This window comes from Rhincodon typus, chromosome 9 (assembly GCF_021869965.1).
Source record: "Rhincodon typus isolate 14 chromosome 9, sRhiTyp1.1, whole genome shotgun sequence".
NCBI classification, from domain to species: Eukaryota; Metazoa; Chordata; class Chondrichthyes; order Orectolobiformes; family Rhincodontidae; genus Rhincodon; species Rhincodon typus.
In genome coordinates this window covers 18,877,819-18,902,716 of record NC_063340.1, presented here as the reverse complement: position 1 = coordinate 18,902,716, position 24,898 = coordinate 18,877,819, and the positions used below count along the sequence as shown (strand labels likewise).

The 24,898-nt window shown below is 39.8% G+C and overlaps 1 protein-coding gene across 4 annotated transcripts in view; it reads left to right on the top strand.

The window, feature by feature from the left end:
* LOC109914919 (abhydrolase domain containing 12, lysophospholipase) overlaps positions 1-24,898 on the top strand; it is a 137,873-nt gene that overhangs the window by 21,992 nt on the left and 90,983 nt on the right. For all 4 annotated transcript variants that reach the window (XM_048600671.1, XM_048600669.1, XM_048600670.1 and 1 more), the window contains 2 exons: positions 2,686-2,791; positions 19,084-19,203. In XM_048600671.1, coding sequence (XP_048456628.1) covers positions 2,686-2,791; positions 19,084-19,203 — 226 coding nt within the window. The remainder of the gene's footprint in view (positions 1-2,685; positions 2,792-19,083; positions 19,204-24,898) is intronic.

Here is a 24,898-nt window from a genome sequence, read left to right as displayed (position 1 = left end):
TACCACAACATCTTTACCTTTGACTATCAGCTCTTCATCCAGATACAAGGAACAGCCATGGGGACCAAATTTGCACTCCAAGATGCCAACATTTTTCATGCACAAGTTCGAACAAGACTTCTTTGCACAGGACCTCCAACCAAAGCTCTACACCACAAACAAGACATTTTTCTTCCTTTGGACACACGGCGAGGGATCACTGAAATGACCATGCAACGATATCAACAAGTTTCATCTGACCATCAGACTTGGCATGGACTACTGTTCAGAATCCGTCTCATTCTTGGACACCTGCATCTCCATCAAGGTTGGACACTCAGTACTTCACACTACTTGCTGCAATTCTCTAGCTTCCACCTTAAACATGTTAAAGAAGCCATGGCCTACAGACAAGCCCTGCGTATGCAAAGGATCTGCTCAGATGAGGTGGAATGTGATGGACACCTAAAGATGCTGAAGGATGCCCTCATAAGAACAGGATACAATGCTTAACTCATCGCCAGTTCTGACGTGCCACAGCGAAAAATCACAACAATGTCCTCAAAAGATGGATACGGGAGACGACGGCTAGAGTGCTCTTTGCCGTCCAGAACTTCCCCAGAGTGGAGAAGCTACGCCATGTTCTTTGCAGCCGTCAACATATCATCAGTGACAACAAACATCATGCCAAAATCATTCCTACGCCTCCACTTCTCGTCTTCAAACAACCGCCAAACCTTAACAGACCATTGTTTGCAGTAAACTACCCAGCCTTCAGAATAACATCAACCACAACCTCTGCAAGACATGTCAGATCAGCAACGTGGATATTACCATCGCATGTGGGAACACCTCCCACAACGTACATGGTAGATACTCATGTGACTCGGCCAAAGTTGTCTACATAGTATGCTTCAGGCTAGGATGCGCCGAGGCATGGTACATTGGTGAGACCTTGCAGATGCCACGACAATGGATGAATGGACACTGTGCACCAATCACTAGATAGGAGTGTTCCCTTCCACTCCGGGAACACTTCAGCAGACAAGGACGTTCAGCCTCTGATCTTTGGGTAAGCATCCGCCAAGGTGGCCTTCAAGATACACAACAACAGAATTGCCGAGCAGAAACCAACAGCCAAGTTCCATACCCATGAAGACTGCCTTAACCGTGATCTTGGGTTCATGTGCCACATGTAACCTTGCCATACTGTTCTGTATTTGTAAAATCTTTCTTACTGTCCTGTTTTAACACCTTCACTTTGATAACTTGTTATGATTTCTCTACTTTTTAATTAGTACAGTTCTGGATTACTTGTTACTTTGGTTAGACCCTCATCATGTGACTCTTAACATGTTATCCCAGTCATTTGATTTGTCTCCAGCACCACACTTTAAAATTTTTTGTAATTATCTCTCTGCCTTAATTAGTCAGATGATATGTCATCCCTTCATGTTATTCCACTGTTAACCCTTTATTCTCACTGTCTGATACTCTTGATCACCTGCAGAGACTTCTTATTCAGCCTGTTGACACTCCGCTTCACACTCTCTCCATTTTTATGATCGTTTGATCTCTCGGATTATAAATTTTGTACCTATGTGTCTTGTCTTCACTTCCCCTGATGAAATGGCAGCTCTCCGAAAGCTTATGCTTTCAAATAAACCTGTTTGACTATAACCTGGTGCTGAGTGACTCCTGACCTTGCCCACCTCAGTCCAACATTGGTATCTCCACATTATCACTTAATTTAATCTAAACACATGCACCGTTTGGAAAAGTGCATTCATGTTGATCTACCTTAATAACTTACATTTGCTTATCTATTTTGTTGCTTGGGATTTAACAGCAAAGGAGTTAATTTCTTTATTCATCAGTGCAAAATTTACACAGTTGCTTATGAGTTATTTGAACTGTTCATTTTGCACTTGAAGTGTTATGTAAGGGACTTCCTCATTTACATCTGAGCCATACAGACCACGAAGGCCCCACATTTTGTCAGTGGTCCATGCTTAATTAACTGCCGTCAGCAAACTAGCAGCTGACTATAATGCTGCATGATTAATTCATTGACAAACAACAAGGGTTTGAGACTAGGATTTCTGTAGTGCCCTCTCCTGCAACTGAACAATCCACTGATACTTGACTGTAAAGTTTCACGGGTGAACAATAGCTATAAGGTACTTAAGGGAGGCAACTGCTCTTGAAACCATATCCTAATAAGAGTAATGATCCCCAACAGAATGTGAGAGAACAAAATAGAACTTAAAATGATTATAATCTAGGAAGTGGTTTGGCGTTCTAAGCTGCAGGTTTACATAGGACTTCAGATAATTGTGAAAATACAGTCTTTGTTTTCCAGCAAATATCTTTCCAAGTTCACTGCAAAGAACTCTATGACCGGAACAAAACATTTGAGTAGTCAAAAGATTGATATTTTTATTCCTATAATTTTTTAATGGAGTAGTTTTTATATTTAAATATTTGAATGTTCAAATTAGTATTTGCTATATCTTTGAGGAAAAAAATGATTTATCAGTAAATTAATTGGCTCTCTGTGCAGCAAAGTGCAATAGTCAAGATTTTGAGGGAACTGCAACTTGCAATTAAAAACACATTACTACAGATTTGAATTTATTCTATGTAAATGCTTTGTGATCTTAATTATTTGAAAGCTGTAAAAATTTTTGTTGATATCTATCTTAGTGCGACTACCATATTTCATTGACTTGAAGAAGCCACAGGACCAAGGGTTGAACCACACATGGAATTTTTATCTTGAACCTGAAGAGACAATTACTATTGGTGCTTGGTAAGTGAGCAGAGACTGGTAAGGAATAGTGAAAAACTGAAATGCTGAAAATGGACGGACCTGCCATGGGTTCCTTGAGGTATATGTTTTTGTTGCTTTGCTTTAACATTTTTTTTGATTATTGTTGGTTGTCTGTTCCATGGACTAGAGCATGAAATAGGCTGATACTCTAGTGCAGAATAGAGGGAGTGCTGCACTGTTGGACAAGCAGATTTTTTCAGATGAGGTGGCACACATGCCCTGTCAGGTGGAACATAAAAGATCCCAAGGCATTATTTCAGAGGAGAACAGTAGACTTCTCTCTGAACCAACATCACTGAAAAATTATTTGGTCATATTGCTGTTGTTGGAGATTTGCGTGTATAAATTGACTGTTGAGTTTTCTATGTTATAGCACCAGCAACTTGTATTTGCATGCCATCTTTAACATACTATAGCATTCCATTTCAATAGTGACTGCATTTCACATACTTAGCTGGTTGTTATCTGCCTCCCAGTCAAGCAATGTCTTCATTTAAAGAATGTTCATCATTATTTTCAATCACTCCCTGGTCTTTGTTCCTTTCTATCTCCTGTAAGCTCCTCTGCTCCTGCAAACTGTCTAAGATAGCTGCATTCCTTTTAAATCTGGTCCTTTTTTTTGCACCTGATTTTATTTGCTTCACCATTGGTTATCATGCTTTCAGTTGTCTCAGTCCTAACATCTATTAGATTCCCTAAATTTCTCTGCTTTTATACTTTGGTTTCCTCCTTTAAGATACTCTTTAAAACCTACCTATTTGACACAGCATTTTTTCATCTGACTAAATGTCTTGTGTTGCTCAGAGTAATGTTTGATTTTATAATGCTTCTGTGAAGTGATATTGTAAATATAATCTATCGTTTGGTATATCTGAGGTTGCAACTAGTTGTTCCTCTCGCCATTTGCGCTCCTGATCTTCCTGTCAACTTTTTATTTAAACAGTTAATTAAAGGTCAGTTAATATAAAGGTGCTCTGATGAAGTTATGTCAGACCTGAAAACTTTAACTGTTTTGCTCTCTACAGATGATGTCAGACCTGCTGAGTTTCTCCAGCACTTTTTTAATTTTGGATCTCCAGCATTCACAGTATTTTTACATGTCCTTCAATTAAAAGGCATCTTATTTCCTTCCCATTTTTATTTAAAAAGAAATGCCTAGTCAGTTTGTCGACTATTACATATTTGGGAAATTTTTTTTTGTTAATAATCAAAAGACAAGCAAAAAATAGTCAAGCAGGGAACTTGCATCCAGTGTGAGATAAACATTGATGTAGAAAATGATGTCAAGAGTATAAAGAAATAAAACTTGGCGGCGGCAGCAGCATGTTACATGCATTCTGTAACAGCAGTAGGAAATAAATTCTTCATCCAAGGTGAAACAAAATTATATGGTTGTTAAGAAGAACTGGGGGTGTGTGGGACTACGTGGTAAGCTCTTACAAAGAATTATCACAGCCACAATTTTCTGCACGACCTCCTTTTGGTTTGTAAGATGCTGTGTTGACAACACCCACTCTGCAGTGATTTTTAATGTTATGGTTACCTTTACATTCTCTTTCTGTACATAATTTTTTTAATCTACTGTGCATTTCTTCCTTAAAAATATATGCTTTTAAGTTGTTTACTTTCAAAAGATAATACGTCTTACATTTTCAGTAGCATTTCAGACAGCCATTGAAAATCAGTGCTTTACAGCTAATTAAGTACTCTTGAAGTGAGCAGCAGCCATTTGAACATAGCAAGCACCCACAAACAATACTGTGATAATGACCAGATAATTGTATCTGTGGTGTTGACCTTAAAAGAGAAATATTGGTTCTGACACCAGAGACAGCTCTACTGCACCTTTCTTTTGAAATATTACAACATCTTCCCTCACTGCTCTCATCCACCAGAATCCCAATAGCATTGATACTGCATGCTGTATGCGCTGCCTACTCACTTGCTCAGGATACCTCCCCACCTACACCTAGTACTAACAGCTGTGCCATCCAGTTTAATCTCCCTTACTGCCTCCATCTCAGTCCATAATAGAACAGGAAGCGTCAAGGGCAGGTGCCTGATATTTAGCTCCTTACCCCTAATGAGAGGATCCTGACTTTCATCTCCCTGATTAACTGACCAAATCCAAGACTCTGGACTGATACTGGAGGCTGCTCTTGACATACACTTGACGACTGAGGACTGCTGATAATATGGCAAGCTTCTTGGCTTTGTCTATGCTATATAGCAGTACTATGAGGCTGGTATTTCTAGGTGAAGAGCAAGGCAAAGCAGGGATGCTGTGACCATCCAGGTAGGCCAGGAGTGAATGAGTGTTATGAGAGTCATGAGCAGCTTGGAAATGTAGCTTGGCCTAGTCAGTGAGCTGGGTGCGTGTCCCTGAGTGCAAATGTCCTTGCTGCAGCATTACAATAATAGCAAGATAGTAGCCATTGCACACCAAGGTGCAGCGTTAAAGTACAGAAGCATACTGTAAGTGAATAGATATGACATGAGGGTTCTTAGGGGCTGGTACATGTAGTCATTGCCCATGGAGTGTACCCAGAGATGTTCATGCCCGGTGTCCAACATGGTGGTCCTTTGGGACAAGTAGCAAGCTAGAGTTGTCTGGTACCCGCACTGTCCTCCATGACATGTTGTGTGGTTTGCTCATGGTGGATGGTTGAATTGGAAACTGCATATTAGTAAGGTGAGATTGTTAACAATCTTATTTATTGCAATCAATAATCCCCTTTTAATATGCAGTTTGCATAGAATGAAGCTCTTGCACCTTGAATGTTTTTAAAAGATGTAGGGAGGCTGTTGGCCTCTCTCAAAGTCTCGCCAGACTCCATGTGTGAGCCTACCACATTTCTTGCCATAATCCATGTCACTCAGGTCTTTATGTTCTGCCCAGTGTCTGTCAGTGCAGTGCTCCTTCAATGCTACAATGGAGTGTTCAGCTTTGATCGTTGTGCTCAAGTACTGAATTTATTCTCCTGGTTAATGTTTCGGGTCTAGTGACCTTTCCTCAGAACGTTCACCGGACCGGAAATGTTAATGCTGCCAGACCTGGTGAGCTTCCAGCAACTTCTGTTTTTGTTCCTGATTTACAGAATCTGCAGTTCTTTTAGTTTTTATTCTGGTCTTATTTGAATGCATGAACCTTCTAGTTCTTCCAGCAATGCTATCCTCGATCATTATTAATCAAGGTCTGTTTTGGGGCTACTGGCATCAAGCATCTGTGTCATTCTTGGGGGCTATTAGGAGCTAGAGGCTCAATGCCCCGTGGATTGGTCATGAGCAGGAATGGCAGCCTTTGTGGCTCCAAAAATCCCTCAAGAGGAATCGGTATTGCCTCCCTGTCTGAGTGTATTTCCATTTTAAGGCATCTCACTCTCTGACCTAACTTAGCAGTGCCAGGTGGTGATGGTGAGGATTTAGAGCTACCAACTCTGAGACGACAGTGGTCAAAGATTCTTTCTGACTGGAGGAATGTATACTTTGTGCAGTTGTTTGATCTTTTGTGAGTTCACATCTGGAGCATTGTGAGCAGTTTTAGTCTCCTTACTTTCAGACAAATATACTTAGCATTGAAGGAGTGAGACAAAGGTTCAGTAGGCTAATTCTTGGTATGGAGGAATTGTCCTGTGAGGAATGATTTAATACACTGGGTCTGTATTCTTTGGACTTTGGAAGAACGAGGTCATCTTTTTCAAACATGTTAAAATCTTAGGGAATTGACAGGGTGGATGCAGGTAGAATGTTTCACCTGTCAGTCTGTGTATTAAGGGCACGCCATTTAGAGCTACGAAAAAGGGTAATTTCTTCATTGAGGGTAGTGAAGCTTTGGAATTCTCTGCCCCAGAGGATTGTAGAAACTTAGCCATTGAATACGTTCAAGACTGAAATGAATTATTTCTATAGAATAAGAACTTCCAGAGGTATGAGGAAAGTTTAGAAAAGTAGTGCTGCAGTAGATGATTGACCATGATCTCATTGAATGGCAGTGTCAGCTTTAAGGGTTGAATGGCCTACTCTTGCTCCTACTTAGGTTCTCTTGTTATGAAGTTACCGAGGAGCTGTTATGTTTATTATTTTGCATTAAATTGATATTGATGACCTAGATTTGAGTATACAGTGCACAGTTTTAAAATTTGCTTGAACTCAGCAACAATTATAACTAATAACAGGCCTAAAATAGGTACGTATGTTTGCAGGCTGATTTACGTAAAATATACGCTCATTTTCTCCATTTTTTCCACTTCTGGCACAATCTGCATCATTCCCTCTTTGAGAGGTTAAGCAGAGGACTTGTCAGTATTTTTATCTCTGCTACTGTTGACCAGGGCTGCTAGGAGATGAGTGAAAATGAAGGTTGATTTGTTCTCTAATTGAATTGCTTCTTTGTATTGTCAGTTATGGCTCACAGCACTCTTGCTTCTAAGTCAAATGGATCTGTATTCTAGTTGGGCACAAGGCTTGCAAGTGTTGTGAACTGAAAAAGATAATCAAAAAGGGCATGGATAGGTGGTGGAATGGGTAGCCATAAAGCTGATAAAATTTAATTAATAGAGTGAAGTGAAGCATATTGGTAGGAAGATTTGAGGAGAGGCAATACAAAATAATTATAAATAATACAGCTCTTCAGTAAGTGCTGGTGCAGCAGCACCTATGGGTATATCTCTGCAAACTGTTGAAGGTGACCGGGCACATGGAGAAAGTGATTAATAAGGTGTATGGGGTACTGGCATTTATAATAAAAGGCATAAAGTACTATGAGAAAGTGATGGTGAACCTTGAAAGCAGCCTCATCTAGAGTACTCTATTTCTAATGCAAAGAAGCTAGAATTGGAAAATGTGAAAGGATTAGAGAAAAGGCAGAAAAGATTTTTTGTGTTTCCACAGATGAGGGACTTCAGTTAGATCAGTAGATTGGGCTGTTTTACAAAAAGAAAGTTGTGATTTGATAGGGACTTTCCTAAGTATGAGGAACTAGAAAAAGTAAATTGAGAAAAAGTGCTCCCATTCGTGGAAGTGTCAGGTACCAGGAAAGACTAAATTGGTGGTGAAAGTAAAAGAATCAAAGGCAGCATGAGAAAGAACTTTTTAATCTGTCGAGTGGTTAGGATCTGGAACGGATTGCGCAATTGTGGTGGGGGTGGATTCAATCGTGACTTTCAGAAGAGAATCAAGCAAATATCTGAATGTAAAAGAAATTGCAAAATTATGAGGAAAAGAGATGGAAGTGAAACTAGCTGATATACTCTTGCAACAAATCAGGAATAGCTGACCCAATTGGCTGCCGCATTTGCTGTGGACATTCTCTAAAAAGAAGACCTTTTTCCAATTGGGTATGTTTACAGGTATCTGATCTTTGCTCTGCTGACACCTTAATTCTGGGTCTGAAGCTAGCAGTTTTTCCTTTTTTAAAAGAAAAAATTGGATCAAAGCTACAAGCAGTACCTGCATTAAACATGCAGTGGTGTAGTGGTAATGTCACTGGACTACTAATCCAGAACCGTAGGCTAGTTTTCTGAGGAGAGGGTTTGAATTCCACCATGTCAGAAGGTAAAACTTGAATTCAGTGAAAATCTTGAGTGAAAAGGTAGTCTAGTAGCGACCGTGTCGATGCCATAAAATCATGTCTCTAAAGTCCATTTCGGGGAAGGAAATCTGCCATCCATTACTAGCCTACATGTGACTCTAGACTCACAGCAATTTGCTGACTCTTAACTGACCTCTGGGTAAATAGGAATGAGCAACAAACACTGGCCTAACCAGTGATGCCTGCATCCCATAAATCAATATATACATATTTTTTAAATTCTGTAATCTTCCTGGTGCTAGATGTAACTTTTAGAATTACATCTCAGGCTGCACTCCACTCCAAATAACTCAACTTTGTTAACCCTCCTGACTGTCTTTGCCATAGTTTTGAACATTTGCCATAGTTTTGAGAAACCATCCAATATATCCCTAGGGGCTGTTACTTTCCTGTTGTAAAACCACCATTCTAAGGTCTTATGATATTCCTACATTTCAAAAAAATTCAGGTTGAGTTGCATTTCTTCTCATCCTGACTTTACTGTAAATACCAGTTTATGTAACAACATGTCTTCTATTGCTGATTAAAATATTTATCAGACTTGTTACTTGAGCACTAGAATTGTTAAGTTACATGTTTGTAACTATTATAATACCAAAATCCCATATGTTTCTGGAAGAATGGTTGGTTGTTATTTTAGCATTAAACAGTTTGTAAATATCCTCCTGGAAAGAAAGCCTGTTATCTTTTTTTCCCCCAGTCTGCTATGATAATGAAACTGTCTCACAAAGAACTCAATTGGTTCACTAATTTCCCTGTAAGAGAGGAAGCCTGTTTGTGACTCCATTTCCACATGGTTGACACATCATCATTTCTGAAGCAGCTAGCATGCAGCTCAGTTGTGTTGAAGTGATATTAAGAAGGCCCAATCACCACCATTGCAACAAGATATGTAATAAATGCTGTGGTCCCAGTAAGACTGCATTGTAAGAATGTGATTTCATTTTTAGAATTTTGTCAAAACCAGAGTAATCTGACTGAAGCATTAGACCTGATGTCACATTTCCTGTCTCTATTGGGTGATCTGAACCCAAAGATGACATTTTGATGAAAATATCTGTGAAATTTACTGTGATACAGCTTTACAATAAGAATTTTACAGGAAATTGTGTAATATTTGTGACTACAGCTGACATGAAGTTTAAAGTTGCAGCATTTGTGGATTACTTTTCTAATGTTTTGAAATAGATGAAACTGTAGTATTTTGTTACTATTTTCTACTACACAGTTTCCAATTTAAACTGGATATTAAAATTTATTTAAAACTTCTGACAATTAGTGACTTTATATTGAAAGTTGTAGTCAGTTCTTGTATCTTCCATTTCCTATCTAATTTTGATTTAGAAAACTGCCTAAATTTGCGACCAGCCCACAACTACTGTTTTAGTGACAGTCATTACAGCAGTCAGGAGATCACAACTGAACTCCAGGTCAGGAAGACTGTCTGGATAAGAGGCTAGAATGTCTACCTTGTGTGTCAATTAAATAAATTAATAACAGGACTAGGATAGCTATGTATGTTTGCAGGCTAGTTGTGTAAAATGTACAGTGAGAAACTCTTAATTTTTCTCCTCATTTTCTCCATTTCCAGCACACTGTGTGCATCATTCCCTCCTTGAGAGATTAAGCAGAAGACTTGTGTCAATATTTTTATTTCTGTTACTCTTGACAGGCTACTAGATGAGTGAAAATGAAGGTTGACTTGTCCCCTGATTATATTGCTCATTTGTATGGTCAGTTATGACTCATAGGCAGCACTCTGGCTTCTGAGTCAAATGAATCTGGATTCAGTGTGTGCTCCTAAGCTATGATTTCTAACACACGTTATCTAAGTTTCCTGCATTACAACAGTGATAAATTTAATAAACACCTCATTGACTCTAAAGCATTTTGGAAAATTCTGATGACTTGAAGTATGTTATCTGAGTATACATATGAGAATTCTTTTTGAGGTAAGAAGCCAATAGATAAAGGAGAGAAATGGATATAATATATTTGGATTGAGCAACAGGCACCTACCATTTTAATTTGGCTATTTTATTTACTTGATTTGACTTTAACTCTACAAACCAAACTTGGAAAGGATATACCAGTTAAACGTTCACTCTGAACCAAATTTCTACCAATAGCCAGTGACTGATTTTGGTCTCTGTCCCACTGCTGCAGTCCTGCACTGACCGTGCTTCTTACTAAGCCTAACAATGTTTGTAAGGCTAGAAAGGAGGTTTTCCTGAAAGACTTTGAACAATTGGGACCTAAATTACAAAAGTAGAACCTTTCAAGCTGGCAATGTCTGGGTTACTACCTTACTATAGGCATAAGCTAAATAAAGTCAACGAGCTAAATGTGGCCCAAAGAATGGTGTGGGTGGAATGGATTTCAGTTTGTAGGGCACTGGCACTAGTATTGGTGTAGAAAGGAGCTGTTCGGGTGGGGACGATCTTCATTTGAACCAATTTGAGACCTGTGTCCTTGTGAATCAAACATCTAAGGCTATAGAGGGAGCTTTAAACTAATTAGAATGGGGGGAGGGTTTGAGAGAGGGGAAATGTAGACGTAAAAGTAGAGGATAGGGCTGATATTCAGTTAATGATACCTAGAGATGGACAGGAAGGGCCAGAATTTACGAACTTAAGGAAAACAGCAGTAAATAGAGTCAAAAATGGGAAAGTGGTTTTTAAGAAGGAGATAGTCAACATAGCTTTGTGTATGGGAAATCGTGTCTCACTAACTTGATTGAGTTTTTTGAAGAAGTAACGAATAGGATTGATGAAGGCAGAGTAGTGGACATAATCTTTTTGGATTTTAGTAAGGCATTTGACCAGGTGCTGCATGATAGACTGGTTAACAAGATTAGATCACATGGAATACAAGGAGAACTAGCCATTTTGTCTCAAACCTTCGAGCCAGTTCTGTGTCCGAGGGTCATGATGGTGGGGAGTTCCTTTTCAGACTGGAGGCCTTTCTTCATAGCTAAAATCCACCAGCATCCTGGTTAACCTTTTCTGTACCCTCTCCAAAACATCCATATCCTTCTAGTAGTGTGGTGACCAGAACTGTATGCAATATTCCAGTTGTGGCCTCACTAAAGTTCTATAAAGTTGCAGTATAATTTGTGTATCCTTATACTCAGTGCCCCTTCCGCTGAAGGCAAGCATGCCATTAGCTTTTTTTTTTTATTACCTGCGCTGCCGCCATCAGTGATCTGCAGACCTGCACACCCAGATCTCTCTCCATATCAACACTCCTAAAGGGTTCTGCCATTCTGCCAATCACTGTATAATTTCCACCTGTACTTGACCTTCCAAAATGCATCACCTCACGTTTGTCTGGTTTAAACTCCATCTGCCATTTTTCTGCCCATGCCTCCAACTGATCTATATCCTGCTGTATCCTCCAACAGTCCTCCTCACTATCTGCAGCTCCACCAATCTTTGTCGTCTGTAAACTCACCAATTAGACAGGCTATGTTTTGCTCCAAATCACGAACATAGCAGAGGTCTCAGCACTGATCCCTGTGGAATACCACTAGTCACAGCCTTCCATTCCGGAAAGCATCCCTCCTCCGCTACCTTGACTCCTATGACTAAGCCAATTCTGTATCCATCTTGCCAGCTCACCCCTGATACCATGTGACTTTACCTTTTGTACCAGTCTGCCATGAGGGACTTTGTCAAAGGCTTTACTGAAGTCCATGTAGACAAAGTCAATCACCTTTGTCACCTCCTCAAAAAACCTGATAAAATTAGTGAGGCATGATCTCCCCTGCACAAAACCATGTTGTTTATTGCTAATGAGTTCATTTGCTTCTAAATGCTTATTGATCTTGTCCCTGGCAATCTTTTCCAATAATTTCCCTACCACTGATGTGAGGCTCACAGGCCTGTAATTTGCTGGATTATCCCTGTTGCCCTCTCTTAAACAATGGGACAACATTAGCTGTTCTCCAGTTCTCTGGGGCATCAGAGGAGCAAGATTTAAAAGGACCTAAGGGGCAACTTTTTCACGCAGAGAGTGGTGTGTGTACGGAATGAGCTGCCAGAGGAAGTGGTGGAGGCTGATAAAATTAAAAGGCATCTAGATGGATAGATGAATAGGAAGGGTTTGGAGGATATGGACCAAATGCTGGCAAATGGGACTAGATTAATTTAGGATAGCTGATCAGCATGGACGAGTTGGACCAAAAGGTCTGTTTTCATGCTGTATATCTCTATGACTCGAAGGAAAAGTAAAATTAATGGCACTTTTCTTGAATGTGCATAACATTTGGAACAAAAGAGATTGATTAGCAGAAATATGGTTAACAGTTGTGATCTCTATGGAGATGTGGTTACAAGGTGATCAAAGTTGGGAACTTAAATATTCAGGGTGTGTGACTTATCAAACGCACAGGCATGGAGGAAAGGTTGGTGGGGTAGCTTGTTGGATGGAAAAGGTACAATAGCAAGGCATGATCTTGCATAAGAATATGGAGCATCCATGTATGAGGAGGAAAGACAGAGGGAAGAAAAACACTGGTAGTAGTCAATAAGGTCCATATATGGTGAGACAGAGAATAAGTCAAGAGATAATGCGGGCATGTAACAAAGGATGTACTTTAATCATGGGTTACTTTAATCTTCTTGTAGATTTAGGTAGTCATGTTGCTTTGAAGAAATCAGAGTATTTGGCACAATTTCCTAGATCAATATGATGTGGATCCAACCAGGGATGAGGCTGTTTTGGATCTGGTGAAATGTAATGAGGCAATAAATGATGTCAGAGTCAAATGTGGAAATGTGATCATAACATGGTGGAATTTAATATTCAGTTTGAGGGTAAGGAAAATGAGTCGGAAACAACTGTGTTAAACTTAAATAAGGGTAATTACAAAGAACTGAGGGCCGAGCTAATTGGAGTGGACTGGGAAAGGAGTTTAGCAGCAAAGACAGTTGAAAAAGTGGCAGACATTTAGGAAAACAGTTTATTGCTCATTAAAAATACAAATTCTAGTCAGGAAGAAGGATTCTATTCAAGGATATTAAATGAAGTAGCCACACAGATAGATAGTTATGCTTTTATAGTAATCTGGAAAAATCCCAAAAGATTGTCAAACTGCCAGTGTGACACCTTCTTTTAAAAAGGAGAGGAAAGATCATGTATGTATAAGCATTTAGCTTAATGTCTATTATTGAGATAATGTTATATTTATAATCTTAAAAGCTGCAATAGCAGATTATTTAGAAGCACATAATGCGATTAATCAGAATAACATGACATCATGAGTGGAAGTCATGTCTGACAAATTTTACTAGAATTCTGAGGAGGCAACAAGCAGGATAAATAAAGAGGAAGCAATGAATGTAATAGATTTAGATTTTCAGTAGACAGTTAACAAGGTACCACACATTAGGTTACTTAATACAATAAGAGCCCATGGTGTTAGAGATAGTATATTGGCATGGATAGAGGGTAGGCTAACTAATGGGGGAGGCAGGCGGTGAGAAGAGAGACAGAGACCTAGACAGTTTGGATAAAGAGCATTTTCAGGATGGCAACTTGGAACTAGCGGAGTCCCACAGGGATCCGTGCAGAGACTGCAAATATATATTAATGGCTTGAATGAGGAAAGTGAATGTAACCTAGCTAAATTTGCAGATGACACAAAAACGTGTGGGAAGGCAAGTGGAAAGGATTACACAAAAAGTCTACAGAGATATATAGACAGGCTAAGTGAGTGAACAAAAAAATTGGCAGATGGAATGTAATGTGGGAAAATTTGAGGGAATGCATTTGGCAGGAAAAACAAACTGAGGTATATGTAATGTTTAGGAAACTGAAAACCGAGAACCTGAAGAATGCAAAGATAGCAGCAAAGAACTCAAAGAATTTGGAGGGCTAAAAGGGGCCGTGGAATATCTTTGGCCAGCAGGATTAAGGGAAATCAAGGTGTTTTACCGACATATAAGGAGCAAGTAAGTAGCTAAGGAAATGGTAGGTCTACTCAAGAACAAAGAGTTTACGCTTTGAACTGGAGAAAGTGGGTGAGGTCCTTAACAAATACTCTGCATCAGTATTCACAAAAGAGAAGGACATGGTGGGTGGTGAGTTTTGGGAGAGGTATTGAAATTTTAGGGCATATCAATATAAAAAAGTGTTGAGTGTTTTTGATGCATTTTGGTAGACAGATCCCTAGGACCTGATGGTATCTATTCCAGAATGCTGAGGGAGGCAAATGAGGAAATTGCTGGAGCCTTAATAACATTGTTGTACCCTCTTCAGTCGCAGGAGAGGCCTTGCAGGACTAGAGAACAGTCAAAGTTGTACCTCTGTTTAAAAAGGGCAGCAGGTATAATCTAGGAAATTGCAGGTCAGTGAACCATGTGTCAGTGGTAGGGAAATTATTCAAGAAGATTCTTAGGGATACGATTTATTTACATTTGGAAAGATATGGACTTATTAGGGATTGGCAGCATAGCTTCGTGCAGGGAAGGCCGTGTCTCTCAAACTTGATCGAGTTTTTTGAAGAAGTGACAAAATGATTGAGGGCAGGGTGCTAACCTTGTCTATATGGCTTCAGCAAGGTCTTTGATCAGGTCCCTCATGGCAGACTGCCTTTTACAAAAGGTGAAAGTCACATGGGATCTGTGGGGTGCTGGTAAGATGGATACAGAACTGGCTTAGTCAAAGAAGCCAGCATTTTAGAAGATCCAATACAGGAAAGAAGTATACAGTAAATTGGAGAAGCCTTAGTAGTACTGGATTTCAGGTCCACAATTCTCTGAAAGTGGCAACTCCAGTGGATAAGGTGGTCAAGAAGGTATCTGACTTAGAGTACAAAAATTGGCAAGTTGTGTTGCAGCAATCTCGAATTTTGGTTAGGCCACATTTGGAATACCATGTACAGTTCTGGTTGCCATGTTACCAGAAGGAAGGCTAGAGAGGGTGCAAGTCATCAGTATGCTGCCAGGTTTGGAGGATATAAGCTATGAGGAGAGATCAGACAAGTTTGCTTTGTTTTCAGTTGAACGTCAAAGACTAAGGGGCAACCTGATAGAAGTTTACAAAATTGAGGCATGGATAGAATAGATAATTGGAGTCTTTCTTTTCCCCCAGGATAGAAGTGTCAGTTACTAGGGGACATAGATTTATGGTGAACGAGGGTAAGTTTAAAGGAAATGAGTGGCAAGTTTTTTTAACACAAAGTGCTAAGTGCCTGGAATGCGCTGTCAAAGGAGGTGGTGGAGGCAGATACAGTAGCAATGTTTGAGGCATCTTGACAGATAAATGAATAGGCAGAGAATAAAGAAATGCAGTTTGTGTACAGGCAAAAGGTTTTTAGTTTAGAAAGACATCATGTGTTAACGCAGCCTTGTAGTTTGAAGGACCTGTTTCTGTGTTATGTTGTTTGTTCTTAGTGTTACGAAACAGAGAGATTTGGCAGTCCTTATGCATGAATCACAAAAAGCTATATTTCAAAGGGAATGGAGTGTAAAAGTAAAGAGGTTTTGCTAAAACTATACCAGCGGCTACTCAGACCTTAGCTGGAATACTGCAGACAGTTTTGGGACCCTTATCCAAGGATAGATATACTGGCATTGAAGACAATCTGGAGAAGGTTCTCTCAGCTGATACCGTGTATGGAAGGACTGCCTTACGAAGAAAGGGTGATTAGTTTGGACCTGTACTCATTTGAAATTACAAGAATGAAGAGTGACCTTATTGAAAAATACAGGATTCTTAGGGGACTTGGTGAGATGCAGAGTGCTTGTTTCTCTTCATGGGAGTGTCTAGCACTGGAGGATTTGATTTCAGAATAAGAGGTCACTAAGTATATTCAAGGTGAAGATAGATTTTTGATCAATAAGCCAATTGAGTGTTATAGGAATAAGGCAGGAAAGTGGAGTGAAGGATTATTAGCCATGGTCTTGTTGATTGGCAGAGCACACTCAGCTGAATTGCTGGTCTGATGTATTTATGCTTTTTCCTTTTCTTATCCTTTAGTTTCTCTCTCATCTCACCCATGAGCACTTAATCTCTCCCTGGATCCCATTCCAGTTGTTTCATAGCCCCAGTGCTGGTTGACTTTGTAAATGACTCTGTCTCTCAAACACTGTGTACCCTTCCCTAAACCTCTCAAATCCAGTCATAACTTTTTTTTTCCCCATACAACTCTGACCGGACCAACCACAGTATCATTGACAACCTGCCTTTCCTCTGCAAATATGATGTTGTCACCTGAATCTGTGTCTACCACTTCTGCAGTTCCCTGTTTGATGCCCTCCCATCAGGTTTCTTCTGTTTCACTGCAATGGAATAGCATTTGCAGGCATTGAATAACATTCTTTGATCCTAGTACAATACCCTTCTTCATCCTCCTTGACATCTTTGCAAACATTGATATAATTGCTGCTTCTTTGTTGTTCGGTTGGGAAGACTGCTGTTTACTTAGCCACAGCATCTCTGACAATAGCCTCTCTCACTCTGTACCCTGTCTACTCCTGTCCCCACACTTATCAATTCTGGAATCATCTAAGATTGTAGCTTTTGTCTGGTCCTTTTTCTCCTGTCTTGTGACAACATTTGCGAATGATATCAGCTTTCTACACATACGCTGATGCATGAGATATTTTATATATAAAAGGTACTACAAAAATAATATTTGCTGCTCCTTTTGTACTAATTAGAGCTGAAATGATTCCTCATTAGCTCAGACTGGAAACATATTGTGAAGGAATGAAGCAATGTTGGTCCTAGTGGCTTATTTTATTTCAATTTTCAGAAGCAATATAAAGGTTCACTCTTAGAAAAGAGTTGTTGAGTATGGTTTGGTAGGAACAAGAAAGTCAGCATATTAGTCATTCATCCAGTTTCATAATCAAAAACCAATCTGCGTTTTTTGTCTTTTTAAAATCTACATCTCATTGCTTCCTGCTGAAATTGAAACCTGTGCAATTCCCCTTTGAATGCTTCAATTAGGCCACAGTTCTGCTAATCTGGTTGTGTGGATATTGAAAGATTTTTGACTGAATCTAACAAATAATACAAACTAAAATCCATTTGCCTTTTATAGGTCTCATAAATATTTGAGATGGTACCATGAGCACTTATCTTTTATTGCAGCGTGAAAACAGTTGGTACCAGACATAGTTTAAATGTGAATTTTTGCAGCTTAACAATGGTGTGTTGATGTGTCCTAAACAAAGTCCAGTTTGTTCAGGTTAACTTTTACTGCTCAGCTGTGAAACAGAAGGCCAACAACAAAAAAAAGTCTTTGCTTCATCTTGAAAAAATGCCACTGGTCTTCTGTAGAATTGGATCAGAGCAATCAGGACAGATGTGCTTATAGTCCCAATTCCTTGTTATCTGGTTTAAATTGAAGACCACAGTTAAATCATGTTCTCAAAACAAAGTCTACTTTTATACTTTATTTTCTTGTGCAAACTTCAGCTTGAAGGGTGAAGTGATCTGGAATTTGATATGGCAATCTTTGCAAGCAGAACACCAATTTTTCATTTTGCTGAGGTGAACCAACTTAATTCAGTATTGTATTCTTTAGAAAGGCGTGGATTTACACTGGTGAAACTCAGCCACGCAACCTTTTTAGGATTATTTTCTCAGTATTTGGTACTCTGACAGATGTTAGAGCATTGGGAGTGGAAAATGTCTTATTTTGGCATTTATTGTCAGTATCATAAAATTTAAGGTAGATACTGCAGTTAGGTGCAAAGTTAAACTCCCTTCACTTTTCTCCAGCAACGTAACTTTGTTCCAATTTCGGAAGGCTGCTTCTTCCTTTGGCGCTCTTGTGATGTTTCCCCATGTCGGCTATTCTGTTGCTTTTTGAAATGGTGTTAAATTTATTACCGTGATTTTGGTGTACCCAACACAACTGTATTGAAACTCCCCAGAATCCATTCATTGAGAATGTTTCCTGCTCCTCTGACACTGCCTGGCCTGCTGTGTTCGTCCAGCTCTACACCTTGTTATCTCGGATTCTCTAGCAACTATCTCTCATTGAGAATGTTTGCTGTTTGTTGTCTGTAGCCAGAGGAGAATGCAGTCATCACTGGATTTAAGATTTCAGAAATCAAAGGCTGTTGTGTCACTCAATTTGGAATTCTGGGTGTGAGGTTTAAAGCAAACGCAAGCTGATATGAGAAAAAAAACTTCTGTGGTACTGGGTATTGAACTATTGATGTTCAGATTCAAAAATTCAGTTCTCCATTGCTCACACTAAGGAGAAATCATTTTGGGCGCATTCACACTTTAGCTAGTTTTGTGCATTTTGCTCAGGGTAGTGGTGAAATACTTGTGTTGGAAAGGAATGTGAATCTGGTGCTGCTTGCTGCATGATTGCCTACACAATATAACTCTTCAGGTTTCAGAATTTAATTGTGGCATGATGACGTATCCCTTTGCTGAGAGAGGATATAAATTAATTAAGGCCCCTTTCACCTGTCATTTAGAATACCTCTTCTCAATTGTTCATCCAGTGCAATTTATGGCAGTCATGGAGTACATCAAGCTATATGGCGAGGAGGGGCTACATGTGAAAGTAGGACACAAAATATAAAATTTAATTCCAGCAATTTGAGTCTACTAGGTCCTATAATCAAAAAAACCTTTTTATTTCATAAAGCATTTTTCTGTCAAGAGCATTGCTCTGTGTACAACACTAATCCACTCTGTTTCTTCATAGGCACACAGTACCTGCCAGTCTATGGAAGGAAGCTCAGGGAAAGGACCAAATGTGGTATGAAGGAACCTTGGCATTAGGCCATCCTATCATTCTTTACTTCCATGGTAATGCAGGCACCAGGTAAGAAGTTAGATTTTTTTTTTTTTTTTTTTTGTTTCAAAACTGGTTCCTTTCAAATTCTATCCTTATGTAGCCCAGAATGAAAAATGTTGAGATGGGGGTGAGAGGAGTAAGGTTATGGAGCAGTTGATGATGGTGTAAAATTTGAAATCACCGACTCCCTTTTTGACAGACTGTGATTATAGCAGCAATTGGGCCTCTGAGAACAACAGGGATTAAGCTGCACCTCAACAGAAAATAAACCTGAATCTTTAAATGATCTTGCAGGAATTCAAAATTGAAAGAGTACAGAGAACCCTGTAGGGCAGAAGTAGGTTACATAGGTACAGAGGTATGATGCCGTAAGGAATTGAAAGCAAGGAAGAGAATTTTAACATTGCTTCAGACGTGCAACACAACAGCCCTAGTTTTAATAACTGTGAACGTAATTCTATATTTCTGTATTCTTGAGGGTCAAAAATTGGGAATAATTACAGGGGAAGATTTCCCAGCTGATTTAGCTTAAAATAACAACTGTGAATATAAAAATGTTTCCAGTTGTGTTACAAATAGCAACAGGAGAAGCCTACCCAAAATAAGAGTTTGTTTGTTTGTTTGTTTGTTTGTAACTTAAGCAGGAAAGAGAAGTGAATGTGACTTGTTAAGAAACCTTTTATTATTCAGCAGCTGGCAGGCAACTCGTTGTAGCTCAGATTAGAACTAAAAATCATCAATCACAACATGTAATTGGTAAGAAGAATGTTATGAAGTTGATCATGGGGTCAGTCAGCCACTACAGCAAAGTTCCTGTCATTCTATTTAGTACTTGTATTCTAGTCCCATCCATTACATAGATGAGTCAGGGTTTCTAGCTTAAGTCACTTGGTCTTTTTGTAATAAAATGTATAATTTTTCCAATTTGCATATAACAAACTCTTTAGTTTTGAGATGAATTTTGTAGCAGGATTACATTTTCCATGTCACCAACTCTGTCCATGTTGATCAGTCACCAGATTTATTGCAACTGAAATGCCTCCATTTCAAGTTGCTTCCAGTTTTCAAAGTTTTAAAGTCACCAGCAAATTTGCATAGATTCTTCCAGTTGCCTGGAATCACATGATTACTCTCTTCCCTATTTCAGCAGGCTTGAGAAATCAAACTATGCTAAAGTAGTTCATTTGCTGAGATGCTAAACACTATTCAACAAAATTTGCTGAAACCTGATTTCTTTGGACAGAGAGACAAAGTTTAGTTCTACAGCTAACCCAGATACAATTTCTGATTAGAGGAGTTGAGCATTAGCGGGGAACATAACACAACAACTGCCCAGTCAATCACATGAGACAAGCTGCAGGCTACCTTAGTGAAATCCCTTTGGGAGGCAGTATGTGGTTGTAATGTCAGTGGATTAGTAATCCAGAAACTTGGGCAAATGTGCTGGGGACATGGGTTTGGATCTCTCTATGGCAGTTGGTGAAATTTGAAATCAGTAAAGAATGTGGAATAAAAATACGGCCTAATGGTGACCATGTAACCACTATTGATTTGTTTTTCTTTGGTTCATTAGCATCCTTTTTACTGAAGGAAGTCTGCCATCCTTATCCCAATATGTCACCTCAGGCACCCAGCAATGTGGATGTCTCTTAAATACCCTCTGGACAATAAATGCTGACCCAGCCAGTGATGCCCACGTGAATGAAAATAGAGTTCTGGTCCTCATAATCTAATCCAAAGCAGGACTTTCAGTCAGTAACTGGTATTTCCTAATGCTGATTCCTACACTATTACCAGAGTACCTTCACCAGGATTAATTGCCTAAGGTTCACTACAGCACTGACCAAAATTTGCTAGGATTTCTTCAATAAAAGTGTTGATCATTCTCTGGGCAACTGCTTGGGTAGTAAGAATGAAGAGTATAAGGGGAGTCAGGCATTCTTAACGGGGAAATCAGGACAGCTAGAAGGAATATGAGATAGGCCTGGCAGATAAGGTTAAGGATAATTGAAAGGGATTCTACAAGTATCTTAAGAGCAAAAGAGTAACTAGGGAGAGAATAGGGCCCCTTAAAGGTCAATGAGAATGTCTTTGTGTGGAACCACAGGAGATTGGAAAGATACTAAATTAATATTTTGTGTCCGTATTTACTGTGGAAAAGGCATGGCAGCCTGGGAACTTGGAAATACATATTGACACCTTGAAAACAGCCCATGTTACAGAAGAGGTGGTGCTTGAGGTCATTTTAAAAAAAAAACAAAGGTGGATAATTATCCAGGACCTGATTAGGTATATCCTAGGAAGAAATTGTGGACCCTTTAGCAGAGATATTTGTGTCTATATATGGGTGAAGTGCCAGAGGACAACTAAAGTTATGCCTTTCTTTATCAAGGAGAGACTGCAAGGAGAAATCTGGGAACTATAGACCGGTGAGTCTGACATCAGTGGTGGGGCAGGTTCTTGTAGGGGATTCAGAGAGAGGATTTACATGCATTTGGAGAGGCACGGCCTGATTAAGGATAGTCAGCATGGCTTTGTGCATGGGAAATCGTCTCACAAACTTGATTGAATTTTTTGAGGAAGTAGCCAAGACGATTGGTGAAAGCCATGTGGCAGATATCATTTACTTGGACTTTAGCAAAGCCTTTGACTAGGTTCTGCATGGTAGACAATTTAAATCAAATGGGATTAAGTGAGCTTACAAATTGGATATAAAATTGGCTTCACGGTAGAGTCGAAGAGATGTGCAGCTCGGAAACAGACTCTTTGGTCCAACTTGTCCATGCCAACCATATATCCTACATAAATCTAGTCCTATTTGCCAGCATTTGGCCCATATTCCTCTAAATGCATCCTATTCATAGCCATCCAGATGCCTTTTTAAATATTATAATTGTACCAGCTTCCACCACTTCCTATGGCAGTTCATTCCATACACGCATCGTCTTTCTGAGTGAAGTTAGCCTTTCGCTCCCTTTTTTAATTCTTTCCCCCTCTCACCTTAGGAGAGAGAGTGGTGGTCAAGGGTTGTTTTTCAGATTGGAGGCCTGTGACCAGCAATGTTCCAATGGGAATTTGTGCTGGGTCCATTGTTGTTTGCCATTTATATGAACAATTTGGTTGAGAATTTAAGAAGCGTGGTTAGTAAGTTTACAGATGACACCAAAATTGGTGGTATAGTGGACAGTGAAGACGGCTTTCTAAGATTACAAAGGAATCTCGATCAATGGGCCGAGTAGTGGCAGATGGAGTTTAATTTGGATAAATGTGAGGTGTTGCGTTTCAGTAAGATGAACAAGGGTGGAACTTGTACAGTTAATGGTAGAGCCCTGGGGAGTGTTGTCAAACAGTCCTAAGGATGCGGGTACATAGTTCTTTGAAAGTTCCTTCACAGGTAGATTGGGTAGTTAAGGTGCTTGGCATGCTTGCCTTCATTGCTCAGACCATTAAGTCTAGGAGTTGGGACGTCATGTTGTGGTTGTACAGGATGTTGGTGAGGCCACTTTTGGAGTACTGTGCGCGGTTCTGGTTGCCCTGCTATAGGGACGATGTTATTAAATTGGAGAAGTTACAGAAAGATTTACAAGGATGTTACCAGGACTGGAGAGTTTGAATTATAAGGAGAGGCTGGATAGGTTGGGACTGTTTCCCGTAGAGTGGAGGAAGTTGAGCGGTGACCTTTACGGAGATATATTAAAATTAGGAGGCACGTGGATAATGTCAATTGCAAAGGTCTTTTCCCTAGGGTAGAGGAGTTCAAATCTAGAAAGCTTATTTTTAAGGTGAGAGGAGAAAGGCTCCTTTTAAATCTGTGGGCAACTTTTTCACACAGGATATTTCATATGTGGAACGAATTGCCAGAGGAAGTGATAGATGCGGGTACTGTTAGGATATTTAAGGCATTTGGACAAGTACATTAATATGAAAGTTTGAGAGGTATATCGGCCAAATGCAGGCAAATGGGCCAAGCTTAGTTTGGGGAACTTGGTCAGCATGGATGAGTTGGACCAAATGGACTGTTTCTTGCTGTATGACTCTATGAATGCTTCATTGGATCAGCTAACCCTGTTTTGCACATTTTACCAGAGTTATCATTCATCTCTGTACATGTCTCCTGTGGAGAGTGTCAGCTTCTTTACCCCAAAGCAAGTTATCAATTGACGTGGACTAGGTGATTTGAAGGATTCTCCAAATTACACTTCCTCTAAAAATGCCTAAGGAGGCCAACAGTCCCAACTGAAATATAATGTATACCTTGTTTTTTTTTTTCAAGCCCAGTTTGTGTTATGAATTTGTACATCTGCTATTTAAGCATCAGTTGATAATCTGTTATGCGTATCAGATCTGCTGTCTTCTTTTCTGGTACCATACTTTCTACTGTGGGTAGTCCATATTGTTGTCAGTAGCTGTGACTTTTCTCTTCCTTTTTTAACTTCAGTTTGCAGGAGACTATTTTTCTTTCTTGAAGCAGGACCTTGGGAATGGACAATAATTGCTGGCCTAGCATGTGATAGTCAAACTACGAATGAATATATTAACGAAAAAAGAGAAGCTTTAGGGCCTCTAGTACCTTGAAATATAATTTTTAAAGAACTGCCCGTGATTAGAGAAATGAACCTGGTGTCTATAATTGAGGTCCCATGAATCATCCTGCATTTATCCTATACCTCAGTGACTAACGTTTTTCTTTAAAGTGATATTTTGCTTTTATTTTTGTGGAAATGAATATCTGGATAACATTGACAAAGATGTTTGAATTGTTTTTAAAGCTTTTTTTATATAAAATTGCTTAATTTGTTAGTAAGCATTAATTTTGTTTGATGGTCGTGAATGTTTTTTAAGGTGATGACGCTGAGAAATATTAATTTGTAAGTTTTATTAAATGTCTTTTATGTCTTTCATATCTTAAATGTAAGGTAGGCTAGTCTCAATTAAGAGATAGTAGGAACTGCAGATGCTGAATACTGCATCCGCTGTACCCGGTGTGGCTTCCTCTACATCGGGGAAACCAAGCGGAGACTCGGGGACCGCTTTGCAGAACACCTACGCTCGGTTCGCAATAAACAACTGCACCTCCCAGTCGCGAACCATTTCAACTCCCCCTCCCATTCCTCAGACGACTTGTCCATCCTGGGCCTCCTGCAGTGCCACAACGATGCCACCCGAAGGTTGCAGGAACAGCAACTCATATTCCGCTTGGGAACCCTGCAGCCCAATGGTATCAATGTGGATTTCACAAGTTTCAAAATCTCCCCTCCCCCCACCGCATCCCAAAACCAGTCCAGCTCGTCCCTGCCTCCCTCACCTGTTCTTCCTCCCACCTATCCCCTCCTTCCACCTCAAGCCGCACCTCCATCTCCTACCGACCAACCTCATCCCGCCCCCTTGACCTGTCCGTCCTCCCTGGACTGACCCATCCCCTTCCTAACTCCCTACCTACACTCACTTTTACTGGCTCCATCCCCGCCTCTTCGACCTGTTTGTTTCCTCTCCACCTATCCTCTCCTCTATCCCTCTTCTATCCGCCTCCCACTCTCTCCCTATTTATTTCAAAACCCCCTTCCCCTCCCCCTTTTCTGATGAAGGGTCTAGGCCCGAAACATCAGCCTCTCTGCTCCTATGATGCTGCTTGGCCTGCTGTGTTCATCAAGCCCTGCACCTTGTAGTCTCAATTAAGTTTTTTTTTTTAAAATTGAAAATGCCACACCAGTAAATTAAACAC